The 14,452-nt window shown below is 36.6% G+C and overlaps 2 protein-coding genes across 2 annotated transcripts; both read right to left on the bottom strand.

Moving 5' to 3' along the window:
* Positions 1-1,116: 1,116 nt before the first annotated feature.
* Positions 1,117-4,035, bottom strand: LOC134796407 (putative inorganic phosphate cotransporter). Its single transcript, XM_063768606.1, has 7 exons — positions 3,874-4,035; positions 3,417-3,549; positions 2,736-2,860; positions 2,266-2,385; positions 1,396-1,540; positions 1,257-1,304; positions 1,117-1,199 (listed from the first exon to the last, which is right to left on the bottom strand). Exons 1-6 carry the CDS (start codon positions 4,012-4,014, stop codon positions 1,276-1,278), a joined length of 693 nt encoding a protein of 230 aa, XP_063624676.1. The 5' UTR covers positions 4,015-4,035; the 3' UTR covers positions 1,117-1,199; positions 1,257-1,275.
* A 40-nt stretch (positions 4,036-4,075) lies between these two features.
* On the bottom strand, positions 4,076-13,914 carry LOC134796454 (putative inorganic phosphate cotransporter). The gene is made up of 5 exons (XM_063768647.1): positions 13,875-13,914; positions 10,482-10,606; positions 8,795-8,974; positions 6,055-6,193; positions 4,076-4,317 (listed from the first exon to the last, which is right to left on the bottom strand). The coding sequence occupies exons 1-5, from the start codon at positions 13,894-13,896 to the stop codon at positions 4,076-4,078; spliced, it is 708 nt and encodes a 235-aa protein (XP_063624717.1). The 5' UTR covers positions 13,897-13,914.
* Between the last annotated feature and the right edge of the window lie 538 nt (positions 13,915-14,452).

Below are 14,452 nucleotides of genomic sequence, written 5' to 3' on the forward strand. Positions count from 1 at the left end.
GCAATGACGCAAATTTGTCCGATCTCTGATTATAACTTACAAATTGACATCCTTTCGTCCGTGTATCTCTCACCTACATACCTTCTATGTATAATATCCATCTTCTAGATACATATTATACCACACAAGACTACATGAATGATAAAACAACGTGGAATTAATTGTGATGCGAAATGATTAATTATTTATCAGTTATATTAAATTTGATTAATGATGAGGAAATGGATATTTTAATGTCTTTGTTATGTTTTAGTGACATTTATATTTTATTCTAGAAACACTAGAATGTTTCTAGACCTTGACACATTTTTTCAAGAGTGGCGGGGGTGTGCATTGGAAAGGGCGAAATGGCGGGAAAGAGGCCTTTGCCCAGCAGTGACACTCCTTTAGGCTAAGAAAAAAAAACACCTCGTTTAAGTCGAGCGGATTTGTCCGTACCTTTACCTTACAGTAAGTATATTACATTATTTAGATATTGTTTTGATGTCAGATGTAAGTTTTAATTGGCCTCATAGTCTAATAAAACATGGTCTTCTCTTCCCAGAGTGCATGACACAGGCCTACGTCACAATAACATGGCCGCTATATATAGCGCTATCGCATATTATCATATAGCGCTGTCGCATGATGACGTGGGCTTGTGTCAGTTAGGTGACCTATAAAAGACGGGAAGAGAGTACCAGGCGGAGTATATTATTATACCATGATTGGCCTCTTTGAAAAAAGTTTTTTTTTACGTAAAACCGTAGTCCTACCACAAAGCAGCAACTTATCTAGCAGTATCAAAATCAGCCTAATCTAACAACAAGGTACCTACGAGCTACGAGTCGTACCTTCCAACAAACTCAAGCTTCCGTGTATAAAATAAAATTTCAAAATGTATTGGATTTCTCACTTAGATTAATTTATTCTGGCGGACAGAAAAAAACAATAGAAATTGGCGGAATAAAATTTGTTTTTAATGTTATCTTTTTAATAGTATCAACATACACACAACCACATACAAACAGTACCTACAACCTATAAAATAGGTATCAAAGAACTTTTCCCCGACCAAAGTAAAGGACAACAGGCAAGAAATCTTCAAAGAAACTAACTTGTTACATTTTTATTAAATACTTAACAAACAATTGACAATTATAATAAGACTAGTAATTAAATTAAGAAATAAATTATGTCGTACATGTTTATCTACTTTACTAAGTCTTTTTGGATAAAACCATTTATTTTTAAACAAGATATATACAGCTTACTACTTAAGTCTTTTAGTGGATTTTATATAACTTTTTCAGTTTTCTCTGCGTCTGTAAAAAAAACATAATTTAATAAGTTTAACAACACATTCTCAGTCTGTCCCTTATTTTGTTTAAGTAAAGTAAAAGAAAATGTCCTTACCAGTAACATTATCGATGTTTTTCTCTGTCTTCGGTTCGTTCCACGACTGGCGAATACTGGTTCCGAAAATGAGGTAGATGGTATTTCCGAAGATGTATATAAATGAGGACAGGTAGAACACCTTCCGCCATTCTGCCGCATCACTCTGAAATAAAACATTGGTCAATGTTTGAATACGACGTCCGTCCATGGAATGGAAGAGAAACATAATCTTGTTTGTTTATTCCCCCTTGCGACAGATTTGTGAGAATTGCAGCGCACAACCTTTGTTTGGGTGTTACCACACCAATCGATCGATGGTAGAATGGAACAGTCGACGTCGATAGACCGATTGGTCTTGGTAGAAATTATCGATCGCCGTCGACTGTTCCATTCTACCATCGATCGATTATCGGTCGATTGGTGTGGTAACCCTTTCCATTCTCAGGCCCCGAACATTCAGATTCTACACTACAGATTCTACACAAAAATCGTTATTTTTGTGTAGAATCTGTACCCACTTGTAGCGGGCTCGCTACGCACGGCTGTGCGTTATTAATAGGATTTAATATCACATAATATTTGTAATATTTTTTTTCAAATTGTACCTAAATTCTTAGTTATTATAAACCACTATCATCACCATCAGTCGCTTACTCCTCTGTCGTTCGTCATTTCATCATTCACCTGCTTTCTTTTTAGGTATATCATCTCCAACACAGTTCATCCACCTTTTCCTTTCCTTCTCACATACGTCACTGCGACACCGACACCAGAAAAGGACAGTTGCTTGATTTCAATTATTGTTTTTGTTCAGATTGAGGCTTATTATGTATGTATGTAATTAAATTATTATTTATTTAAAATTTCACGATTAATTGTAAGAGTTACCTCGTCTTTAATAATAGCTCCAGCGGCTAATGGCGCAATAATGGAGATAATATTCGCAATGGCATTCGTGATGCCAAGCATAGTTCCCGCAAAATTGGGCGCCATGTCCAGATGACCTAGCTGAAATAGTAAAGACAAGTACTTAAGTAAATTTTCGTTTTCAAAACTGTTAAATTGGTGCGGTATGATGCGCATCTACTTTAGTTTGTTAATTATTTTTGGAGCCTGTCGTGTCCCACTAATGGGCAAAGGCCCCCCTCCAATTTCTCCACGGTCTTGTATTTGCTATTATAGAATTCAAATTAGACAATAGTTTAAAATTTATCCTCTTGCAGCAACTGCGTTTTGATAACTATGATATTATTCCGACAAAATAATAGGCAATCTTTACATTTACGAGGGGTAGAGTGGGCAAGCAATCGTTGCTGTTTTTGCATAGAAGTTGAAAGGGCAAGGATACTTTGCCTTACCATAAAGCCAGTGAAGTGTCCTGCATTGAGTCCCACCACGACAGACAGTATACCAACTGCTAGGGTTATGTTACCAGCTGGCACATATGCTAATCCAATCAAAGCTATTGCTGGGCCTATGAAACCTGCCAACAAAAACATAAGTTGTATTAAACTATGTAGTTTCTCTTTATAACTCGAGAATGCTTGATGACCTGGAATGTCGTATTTAACTAGTTATTTTCAAGTGAGGTTTAGTTTTGATCGTTTTAAGGTTGACTCACGCTAGACCGGCGTTTCCAGCGCTTCGTTTTCTATGTAAAGCACCACGTGATCAGCGATCAGTACGTCTACCATCAGTTTTGACATTGACATATTATACGGTCACGTCTACATAAGTTACTTTCTATGCATCTCGCTCGTACTCGCATATTAGTGCAAGCGAGATGTACAGAAAGTAAATTAGCTAGATAGAGCGTTATGTCAATGTTAAAACTGATGGTAGACGTACAGCCGTCATAGAAAATACATGTCGGGCACAGCCTGGTCTAGCGAGAGACATCCTTTATACTCTAAATAAGTTACTGGCCATATACCTAAAGCACATAGTCCATGTAGTTCCATTTCCACATATTGGCATATGAATAATTACATACGATATTATTTATATTGAATATTTAATTATTACAAAAAATAGATTACCGATGCTATTGCTAATTTTCCGGGCAGCAGTAATACTGACCCAGCCTTTAGCGAGGGCATAATCAGATATGAAGCCAACGGGGAAGCTGAGGATGTACATCACGATGTAAGGGGTGGCCGACAATACACCATTCTGAAAACACAAATATATATTTAAAATTTCTCAGTCGTCTACACCACGGCATTGACGGTTAAAAAAGGGGGTCCCTTTGTTTGACATAAAGTTTTAATTCATTGTATTTTATTGTTTGTCATATTATCATTAATCTTAAAACTGATTCGTAAGATCTACCTATTTATAAGTTAGGTTTGGTTAGGTTCGTTTCCCCATGATATCTTATTATGACTTATCATGAAGTGATATAAGTTTTTAAAAGTTTGTATTAAAAAATCCAAAAACATTTTAAGTTAATAAGTATAATATATGTAACTAATAACTATGTAAAGTATTTCATACCGCTTTGATGTTGACTCCCAGAACTTGGCTCATGTAAGACGGTATCTCAGTCATTAGGGTCCAGAATCCCCAGTGTTGGCAACAGTGCACGATGATCAGACTGATGAAGGGCATGGACGTCAATAATGATAGCCATGGCATTGGAAGTGTCTGCAATTCATAAGTAAAAAAAAATGTTGCAAATAAACTAATAAAATAATTTTTAAAGATTCAATTTAAAACTAAACTTTTTACCTCCAACTTGACCAAGAGAAGTCTGAATATACAGCTTCTCTTCTTCACTTATCAATTTCGAGTTTTGAGGTTCTCCTGCTCCGATAAATATATAGACGAGGGTCCAGATGACTCCACATGTACCAACAAAGTAAAATATGGCAGCCCAGCCCCAATAGTCTGCCAAGAAGCCAGCTGACATCAGCATAACTGCTGTACCCAATTGAGCTCCTGGGAAAGATTTGAAAAATTCTAAATAAAGCACAATTTAAGAACCTTATGTAAGTATTTGCTAAATATGTGAGATTTAGCTTTTGCAGACGATATAGTGCTACTATCTGGAAGTTGGAAGGAGCTACAATTTATGATCAATACTCTGCACGCAGCTAGTAAAAACATCGGTCTCGAAATGAATCTTGAAAAAACTAAAATAATCACAAATCATGTAGAAAAAGAAATATTTATAGAAAACATGAAGCTTTGTAAAAGAGTATCTTTGTAAAGAGTACCTAGGGAAGCAAATATCCTTCAGACCGGATAACAACACGGAATAAGTAGAGAGGCGGGTAAATAAAACATGGAAAAAATTATGGAGCATGGCAAATATACTTCTAAGTGCCTTGCCACTACATTTAAAAAGAAAAGTACTAGATTCGTGTCTCCTTCCCACACTTAACTACGGCTGTGAAACGTGGAAATACACAAGCTACATTAAACACAAGATTAGAGCATGTCAAAGAGCAATCGAAAGAAAAATTTTGAAAGTTAAGTTAATAGATAAAATACGTCACAATAACATACGAAAAAAAACTTAAGTAATTGACGCTCTCGAGCACTCACTAAGACCCAAATGGCAGTGGGCAGGTCACATCGCGAGAATGCCAGATGATAAATGGACAAAGCGTTTAACTACCTGGAAGGGACCATGTGGGAAACGAGGATCTGGGCTTCCCCGTGCTCGCTGGGCAGACGACATAGAGAGAGTGTCGAGCAACTGGCTCACAGAGGCACAAGACCGAGAACGGTGGAAGAGGTTGGAGGAGGCCTATACCCGGAAGGGGTCCTAACACTAATAGATTATCACAAAATAGTGTTTAGTTTAAAAATTGTTCGTTAGGTAGCTTCAGATGCCCGAAGGGCAAACCGCCCAGAAATAGGAGCCCCGCGAAGCGGGGCTCCGTCTAGTTAAGTTGTAAAGGGAATATTTTATGAAAATAAAATTTCGTACGTTAGAATCTTTAAGCTAAGGTCAGCGGGGCTCCGTCAACTCTGGGTAAGTAGGAAATGTTCTCGGAAATATTGATTTAAAATATTTAATATAATATATATTTATAAATACAAACTAGTCACATTTTCTCTAACTGTCTGAGCTCTATTCTTCGTTGGCAACTGGATGTCAAACAGGAATAGATATTCTTTTTGGGCAACTAGTTGCCTAACACGATGATATATTCTTTATTGACAACTGGTTACGAAACTTGGTTGCCAAAACGGCCGGAGGGTCATTTTCAACTAAATCAAAAATGTAGACATAGATTTCATCTAAATCGGTTCAGCCGATATTGATTCCCCATACAATCGTACACCTTCATTTTCACTTTTAGGAGATTTTTTTTTAATAAAAACTATCCTATGTTCTTCCCCGGGACTCGGGACTTTATCTAAATCGGTTCAGCGGTTATTAAAAAAAAGTATTTTTTTCATATTTTATGTGTTTTTACTTCGGAATGGTGTCATTATGACATCAAAAATGAATTCGGCATCCCCGATTTATACGAAAACGATACTAAACTTGGCCTAGTAGCTTAAATGTAATAGATATCAAGATAAATTGAGAGAATCAATATGCCACATATAAAAATTAACTTTTATCCAGGTTTGAACTTCGATTTCATCCCTACTCACCCCATTTTACGGTACCTATATAAAATAATTTGACTAGAAAACTGATTACTTAAATTAATTTACCTGCATAAATAAATGTCCCTAACCGACTTTTTTCTTCTAACGGCACCCATTTTCCGATCAGATTGTGCATGCTTGGAAAAATGACTCCTTGTGCTAAACCTTGCAGCACCCGACAAGCGCATACTGCGTACCAGCCACCCTGAAATTAAGAGATTATTTTGATTTCTGCCCTTAATTCCTCCACTTTTACACATACCTATGCCACAACATTCTTTTACCTGATGTCATTTAAAAACACCGCTGAACTCTATCAACCATAAATAGATGAATAATACTAAATACATGTTTTAATAACAGAGCAATTTAAGAGATATGTATTTGACCAGCATGTATGCTCAGCGTCAGGCCTAGTTTGCCCTCTGGGTAGGAAGGTCAGATTGCAGTCGCATTCGTAAAAACTAGTGCCTACGCCAATTCTTGAGATTAGTTGCCAAGTGGACCCCAGGCTCCCACGAGCCGAGGCAAGATGCCGGGACAACGCGAGGAAGATGATGATGTATGCTCAGCGTAATTTTTTTAACTATGATGTTGTGTTCCTGAGTAAGCTTGAAAATTATAGAGTAAGAGGTGAAGCTCGTGCCTGGATTGAGGACTACCTGAAGGACAGATTGCAATGCCTTGAAGTTGACAGAATTGCTTACTCAAACAATGCCATCACTAAGAATGTTTATAGGTCTGAATTTAAAACTAATATAAGTGGAGTCCCACAAGGTAGCATTTTGGGCCCACTATTATTTCTCCTGTACATTAATGATTTATCGAAAGCGACTACACAAAAAACGATTATGTACGCCGACGATACAACTCTTGTAGTAAAATGTGATAATAAATTAAATTTCGAACATGACATAAATAATTCATTACAAGCTATAATTAATTGGATGTATAACAATGATCTTCATATAAATATAATTTAAACTAAATGAATACAATTTACATCATATAACACAAATAGTATACCATTAAATATTAACCATAATAATAATGCAGTAGATGAGGTTGACTCGTTTAATTTTCTGGGAATCACAGTTGACAAGCACCTAAACTGGGAGGCACACATTGACAAACTCTGCAACAAACTAGGTCGTTTTGTATTTGCACTGAAAAGGCTAAGAGACACTGTGTCTGTTGAAGCAGCATTGACCGCTTATCATGGATACGTATCATCTGTCCTTGGTTATGGGTTAATATTGTGGGGAAACGCAGTGGAAGTGGACAGAGTCTTTAAAATACAAAAAAAATGTGTCAGGGTCATCTGTAATTCGTGGCAGGACGAAAGCTGCGTGCCCCTTTTCAAGAAACTAAAAATCCTTCCATTACCGTGTCTATACTTAAGAGAAATATGTAATTTTGTCAGATCACATCACTCGTACTTTAAAACACGTGGCGAAGTCCTTGAAAGGCGTACCAGGGTAAACGTTATGAACCGTTTATACCACCCTCGTTGTCGCAAGATGATATACAAGAAAAATGTTTTTAATATGTGCATCATTGTATATAATAAATAATCTCCCGGAGGAACTAAAGCTGCTAGAGGGAAACGCTTTTAAACGCAGTTTGATAAACTGGCTCTCAGAGCGTTGTTTTTACAGCGTAAAGACATATCTCGAATACCAGCAATATTCAAATTAGTGATATTTAGTTATTAATTGTATATTGTATATTAATTGTATTGTGATATTATGTTAATTTGACATTTTATATTTATTTAAATTTCTGATTATAATGATGAATTTGCAGGCTTGCATGCAAGCTAGGTACAAGATCTGTAACACCATATATTGTAACATCCCCATACTGTATCAATGCAAATAAATAATTTCTGATTTCTGTTTTCTGATTCTGTTTTTGCTGAAGCGTCCTTGTAACTTTTAGTTAGTTGATAATTTCGAAAAGTAAGAAATTTAGTCGAATATACCTAGCCGTAAAAAATAATGGTCAGAAGACCAGACTACTAAATAGGTACTAATAGTAAAAACAATTGACCAGATTTTACCGAAAACTGTTATGATGTACGCTGAACAATAAATTGGGATCAAATCTGTAGCCTTAGCCTCTAAGGTAAAATCGGTAGCTCGGTCATTGAACTTCGTTTGATTCCTAATGTGTATTGAACTTGATACCCTGTATAGTAAACATTACCAGATGATAACAATATCTCATGGCATACAACATACATGGACTACTCTCACGAGCTAACAGTACTTACTGACGTATTGATCGATGATGATTAGGAGATAACAGATGACATTTCAAAGATTGGCGTAAGAGCACTTAAGCAAAATCATGTAGTATATCTAAGATATGACACACTGTGAGTGAATATTCTTTATTGAAAAGATGGTAAATACAGAAGTTACAATAACGATGAAGATTGATATTATTGATATAAAATAAAACTACTAAAACCAAACATAACGAGAAAAAAATATTATCTATAAAATTGCTAAATAGGAATAAAAATCTTTAAAATTATAGGATACGGAATTTAGAGGATCTTGAATAAATATAAATGATGATAGTAGTCACCAGAATTAGAAAATGGTGCACCTAACGCCATACGTAGTGATGCCTGCTGCTAATCAGGAGACTCAAGACATTTCTTAAATTATATCTCAGTATTTTGAAGTCAATACAAAACTTACGTATCAAAAAGTCAAAGAGCTGGCACAAGATAGGGAAAGCTGGAAGATACTCCACCGATAAGAGAATAACTTAAGTTAATGATGACAAAACTTACGTAAACCGCAGCAGTTGGTAGAATCAGAGAGATGATGGAGTTGGCTCCAACACTAATGCCGATAAGGAGACTGCCGCCAACCTTCTCAGCTAGGAGGCCGCCAGGAACCTGAAGAACCACATAACCCCAGAAGAAAGAGGACAATATCACGCTCTGAATCTGTATATTCCAGTCGAATGTCTGAAACTAAAAACATATTTGTTAAGTACCTAATGTACCTATTTCGTTGGACCGTTTCGTTTTGAACTTGACGTGATTGGGGCACACTTTTGCTGTCTTTTCCTTCTCTTAACGCGTACGCACATAATTACGAAATGTAGTACCTACTGAAATGCTACAAATTCGTAATATTTGTTTGCCCTCATCGACTTAATTATTATTCTAAACACCATTGCAATCGAATCGAAAGTGTCATATATATTAGGCACAAATAATTTGAAAGTTAGGCCAAAGTTATAAGCCTTCCTGATAGCATAATCTAATCATATTTCGAATCTCAGTACTTTGAGTAATAATCACAATCATAACATGTACTAACCTAACCTAAGCTGCCGGCGTATTATGGATGGTTTTATCCACCTGATAAAATAACTGTCACTTTTTAACACAGCGGAATAGAAAGTGACGGACACTGTTTTATCACGCTGTCACGTAGACAAGAACGACCATCATATCCGTACTGTAAAGTGTAAAGAAAACTTCGACAATCCCAAGGATTGTCGAAGAAAAAAACCGGCCAAGTGCGAGTCGCGGACTCGCGCACGAAGGGTTCCGTACCATTACGCAAAAAACGACAAATAAAATCACGTTTGTTGTATGGGAGCCCCACTTAAATACTTATTTTATTCTGTTTTCAGTATTTGTTACTATAGCGGGCAATAGAAGTACATCATCTGTGAAAATGCCAACTGTCTAGCTAACACGGTTCATTAGATAGTGGAGATAGTGGACAGGGTCCCGTAGTCCCTTTGGGTACGGAACCCTAAAAACCTTTACGGTTTTTTTTTCATTTCATTATTTTACTTGTACTTGTATATAGATATAATGGATAAAAGTGGACAAATGCTTATATTTTAACAGGCCCTGTTCAGAAAGAATAAATAAATAAATAAATAAAATAAATAAATATTACAGGACATTTTTTTTACACAAATTGACTAAGCCCCACGGTAAGCTCAAGAAAGCTTGTGTTGTGAGTACTCAGACAACGATATACCTATTGTTCATTAAATAAAACAATTGAAACTTACACTCAAGATAATGAGTGTTGGAACGTACCTAATTGAAACATATTAGGTACTATATTTAGTGTAGGTAGGTACTTAATAACAAAAACGTAAACTGCAGCATACAGTTGCACAAAGCTGATTGGGATCGTGCATAAAACAAAAGCCATTGTTTCTTTTATGACGATCCCAAGCTCCCAACTTTGGCGCGTGGCAAAGCAATAATGCCGCTTAAAAAGCAACTGTATCGTGATAGTATTAAAGTTCAAATATTTAACAGCCCATTCGAGATAATATATTTTGGTAATGTAGTTCGGTCGACCACCCCAATGAAGAAGAGAATAAACAGCGCTCGTATTTAAAATCCATACTATGCTAACCCTTCTATAGCAGGTATATGTTACATGAAAATTTTAACTGATAAACATACACAGTAAGAATTCTTACGATGCAGTACTCACGTTTTCCGTAGAAGAGTCTGTCATGGCGACGATGGCCATGCTCATGTTCACCCTCATGCCGTAGGCCAACAGCATCGCGAAGAACAGCATCACACATTGTACGTGCCGGATGCCTAACGCCGCTTCTGAAATTAAGTAGGTAATACAATGTTTAGAAGGTTAAAAAAACTTATTTAAAAACATGATATTATTTAAATGCGCTAAAAAGAATAAAATATTTTTTTCCTTTAAAAATTTTACTATCAAGTTTTAACGTCATTACACAATTTATTTATGATATATAAGCTTGTCGCGAGATTCAAGTAGGTACTCGTATTTACTTCGAATGAACATTTTAAAAACTGTAATCCATCAGATCAAGTTATTTAAATTTTACTATCTACAAAGGTTAATCTCGCGACAAGCTTTTATATCATATAAATTGTGTAATGACGTTAAAACTTGATAGTAAAATTTTTAAAGGAAAAATTTATATTATTCTTTTTAACGCAATCAAATAAAATCTTGTTTTTAAATAAGTTTTTTTACTATTAATTTATTTTTTACTTTTTAGTTATCGCTGGACAGGTTTCTCAGTCTGTTCTGTCTGTCATTCAACACATCATTTTTGCAAGGTTAATAGGTATAATTTGCTCTCCTAAGTGCTCATCAAGACGAGTGAGATGACCAAAACAGCCTATGTTGCAACAAACCTGAGTTCCACTAAATACTGCCAGGGTTCAGCTACAGCTCTATCTTGGGTATCTCCCAAGTGCTCAATAAGACGAGTCGGATGACCGAAATAGCGTTTGCTTATGTTGCACCAAACCTGAGTCCCACTAGGTACAGCCAGGGTTCGTCATCAGCTCTATCTTGGGTACTGCTCTCCCAAGTACTCATCAAGACGTGTCGAATGACTAAAACATCGTGTGCCTATGTTGTATAAAACCCGAGCTCCACAAGGTACTGCCAGGGTTCAGAATCAGCTCTATCTTGGGTACTGCTCTCCCAAGTGCTCATTAAGACGTGTCGAATGACTAAAACAGCGTGTACCTATGTTGCACCAAACCTGAGTTCCACTAGGCACAGCCAGCACTAGGCAGGTACAGCCAGGGTTCAGCATCAGCTCTATCTTGGGTATTACTTTCCTAAGTACTAATCAAGAAGTCGGATGACCAAAACATCGTGTGCCTCTGTTGTATAAAACCCGAGCTCCACTAGGTACTACCAGGGTTCATTTGACAGGCTTTTCGTCACGTCGCTTCGCCACCATCAGGGAACCACTGCTCGTGTCCGTTCCGTTAGCCCGGCGCTGATGTTATTGTGTAATAACTTTTGCTTTAAATAAAAAATATTTTTTATTTAATAGCTATTCTATTCAGGTTGCAGACCAATGCTATTGACGCCTGTCTGTCTCATCAAACATACTGACTCAATCATCAGACCCTGAATGCCATCTGTGACCAAAACACTCGTCAAGACGAAGCAATCGAGCGCAAGCCTGATTAAGTTTGGTTCTGTGGTGGACATCTTTTGCCTTCATCATAGAACTCTGGATGCCATAATCAGACCCTGACTACCATTGAAGACCAAACTACTCGTCAAAACGAGCCAAACCCGATATAGTAGGGTATTAACCTATAGTTGTGTTACAGAGTTCCGCTGTCCATCTTCTGACTCCATCATCAGATCCTGAATATAATGTAAAAACAAAATACTCATTGAAACCAATTAAACAAGCCCGAACTTGAGGGGGTTACGTCGTTTTACTACAGAGTTTACATAGCCACCTTCAAGCTCATCATCAGATCAGCTTCATGTCATAATAATATTGTGTCCAATATTGTCACCTTCTATTCATCGGAAACCGGAAAGTGGTTCTGTAACTTGCATGATTTGACCCGTACAAAGATACATAGTTACTTATACATTTCAAGTTATTTCTTGTCATGGGTGATTTATTATGCTGATTGCTGACCAGCCTGACCATCACGAACTGCACGTCAACGGAGAATTATAGGATAGCACCCTTCAGGTACAGATCCATGGTAAGTTTTTTGTCAAAATTCAATTATTTTGATACTAGTTTTTATCGTTGACTGTACTTTTTTTCCACAGTCAACTAATACTCAAAGAGACAATTCTAACAACCCTAAACACAATTACGTTGTGTTGTGTTATTTTATCACCGAGTTCCTATTACCACTTCCTGTCTCCAACATCAGGGGGCCGATTTTTTTAATTTCGACCTCTCGATTTCGAGTATTTCGTTCAATAATATCTCCACTACTAGGCATTTAAAGGGTACTTAAATACTAAAATACACTACGTAGCGGCCCCCTTTTTTAAATACCGGTCGTTAATTTTAAATAAGTAATCACGATTATTTAGCAGTGGCGCTAGTGTGCACGTTGATGGGCTCTTAAAGTCAAGCAAATGGAGAAAATTCCCCAATACTACATATATTTCAAGTACATATTGTCGTATAAACAGATGTGTATTTATTTAGTATTTGGCCAAATACCGTAAAATGGGGTGAGTAGGGATTGCGTGGAGAGTTGGGTTATGAATGGGGAGAGAAGGGATGCCAGGGGGGTGAGATGGTTTTTAAAGGCTACTGCTATCTAAATAATGTATTTCGTATTACAAATGGAGCTATTTATAGGTAGTGATATTCATAAGAAAAAAAAATCGATCCAATCATGTTCCAAAATCACAGAATAATTATAATAAATATTTAAGTGGGCCTCCGATACAACAAACGTGATTTTTTTGCCGTTTTTTGCTTAATGGTACAGAAACCTTCGTGCGCGAGTCCGACTCGCACTTGGCCGGTTTTTTTTATAAATGGAGTAGCTGTTACGTAAAATATTTCAATATTTTTTAAAGTTTAACATAATATTAATTCATTTATGTAACTTAGTAAAAATATGGTAAAAAATATTCATTCAATTATTTTTTTAATTAATCCCAAACACACTCTACAAATTTTAAATTAATTAACTACTATACGATAACATTTTCCAATTTAACTGTAACATTTAAAATTACTAGCGACCCGCCCCAGCTTAGCACGGGTTACACAAAACCTTGAAATTTTAGACACATAATATACCTTCCTCAAGAATCACTCTATCGATAGGTGAAAACCGCATGAAATTCCGTTCAGTAGTTTATGAGTTTATCGCGAACATACATACATACAGACAGACGTGGCGGGGGACTTTGTTTTATAAAGTGTAGTGATTTACCTACCCTGTCTCTCTGTCTGTGTGTCTGTCTGGTCGTCTGGTGCTTACGAGTATCCCTTTTACTGAACTGAAGTATCAGATCTTTTCAAAATATTGTAAGCAACCAAAACTATATACAAGTTAATGACATCCAGTTAAGAGATTAGGCTAGGTTAGAACTTACTTGGTTTCTTTACTTCTGTCATTGTATCACTTTAATTAAAATACGCTTACGACTGGAATTGTACTTATATCAAATACTTTAATTTTGGATTTTCAAATTATAGTCGTTAGGTTTTTTAGAATTATCTGCGCGCGAATCTGCGCATAGCGTTGCGCATAGACTGCGATTCTACGATATATCGCAAGGTAGCCAATTCAATCTGTAAATCTGTAATCAGGAAATCATTGATAAATGTCTAGTGAATTTTGTGTAGATGTTATTTATTTATTTACCTACTCAAATAAGTTACACAGCATTACAGTAAAAACTAAGGCACTGTGAAACTACAAAATAAGAATACAAGAACACCACAACAAAACTACAAATAAAAACCAAAGACAAATTAAACATTAGATTTGGGCGACGACTTAACAGCGTGGCTCCGTTGCGTCGTCTGACTTGGTGTGGGGTTCGGCAGGTTGCCCTGGAAATGCCGAAATACCACACCCTTCGGCCAGAAGTCCGCGCTTGCGATGGTGTCCTGCAGCGGCCGCGGCACGCGCACCACAAATGAACTGAAGTGCACATAGTGACGCGAC

Source organism: Cydia splendana, chromosome 13, assembly GCF_910591565.1.
Source record: "Cydia splendana chromosome 13, ilCydSple1.2, whole genome shotgun sequence".
Lineage (NCBI taxonomy): Eukaryota > Metazoa > Arthropoda > Insecta > Lepidoptera > Tortricidae > Cydia > Cydia splendana.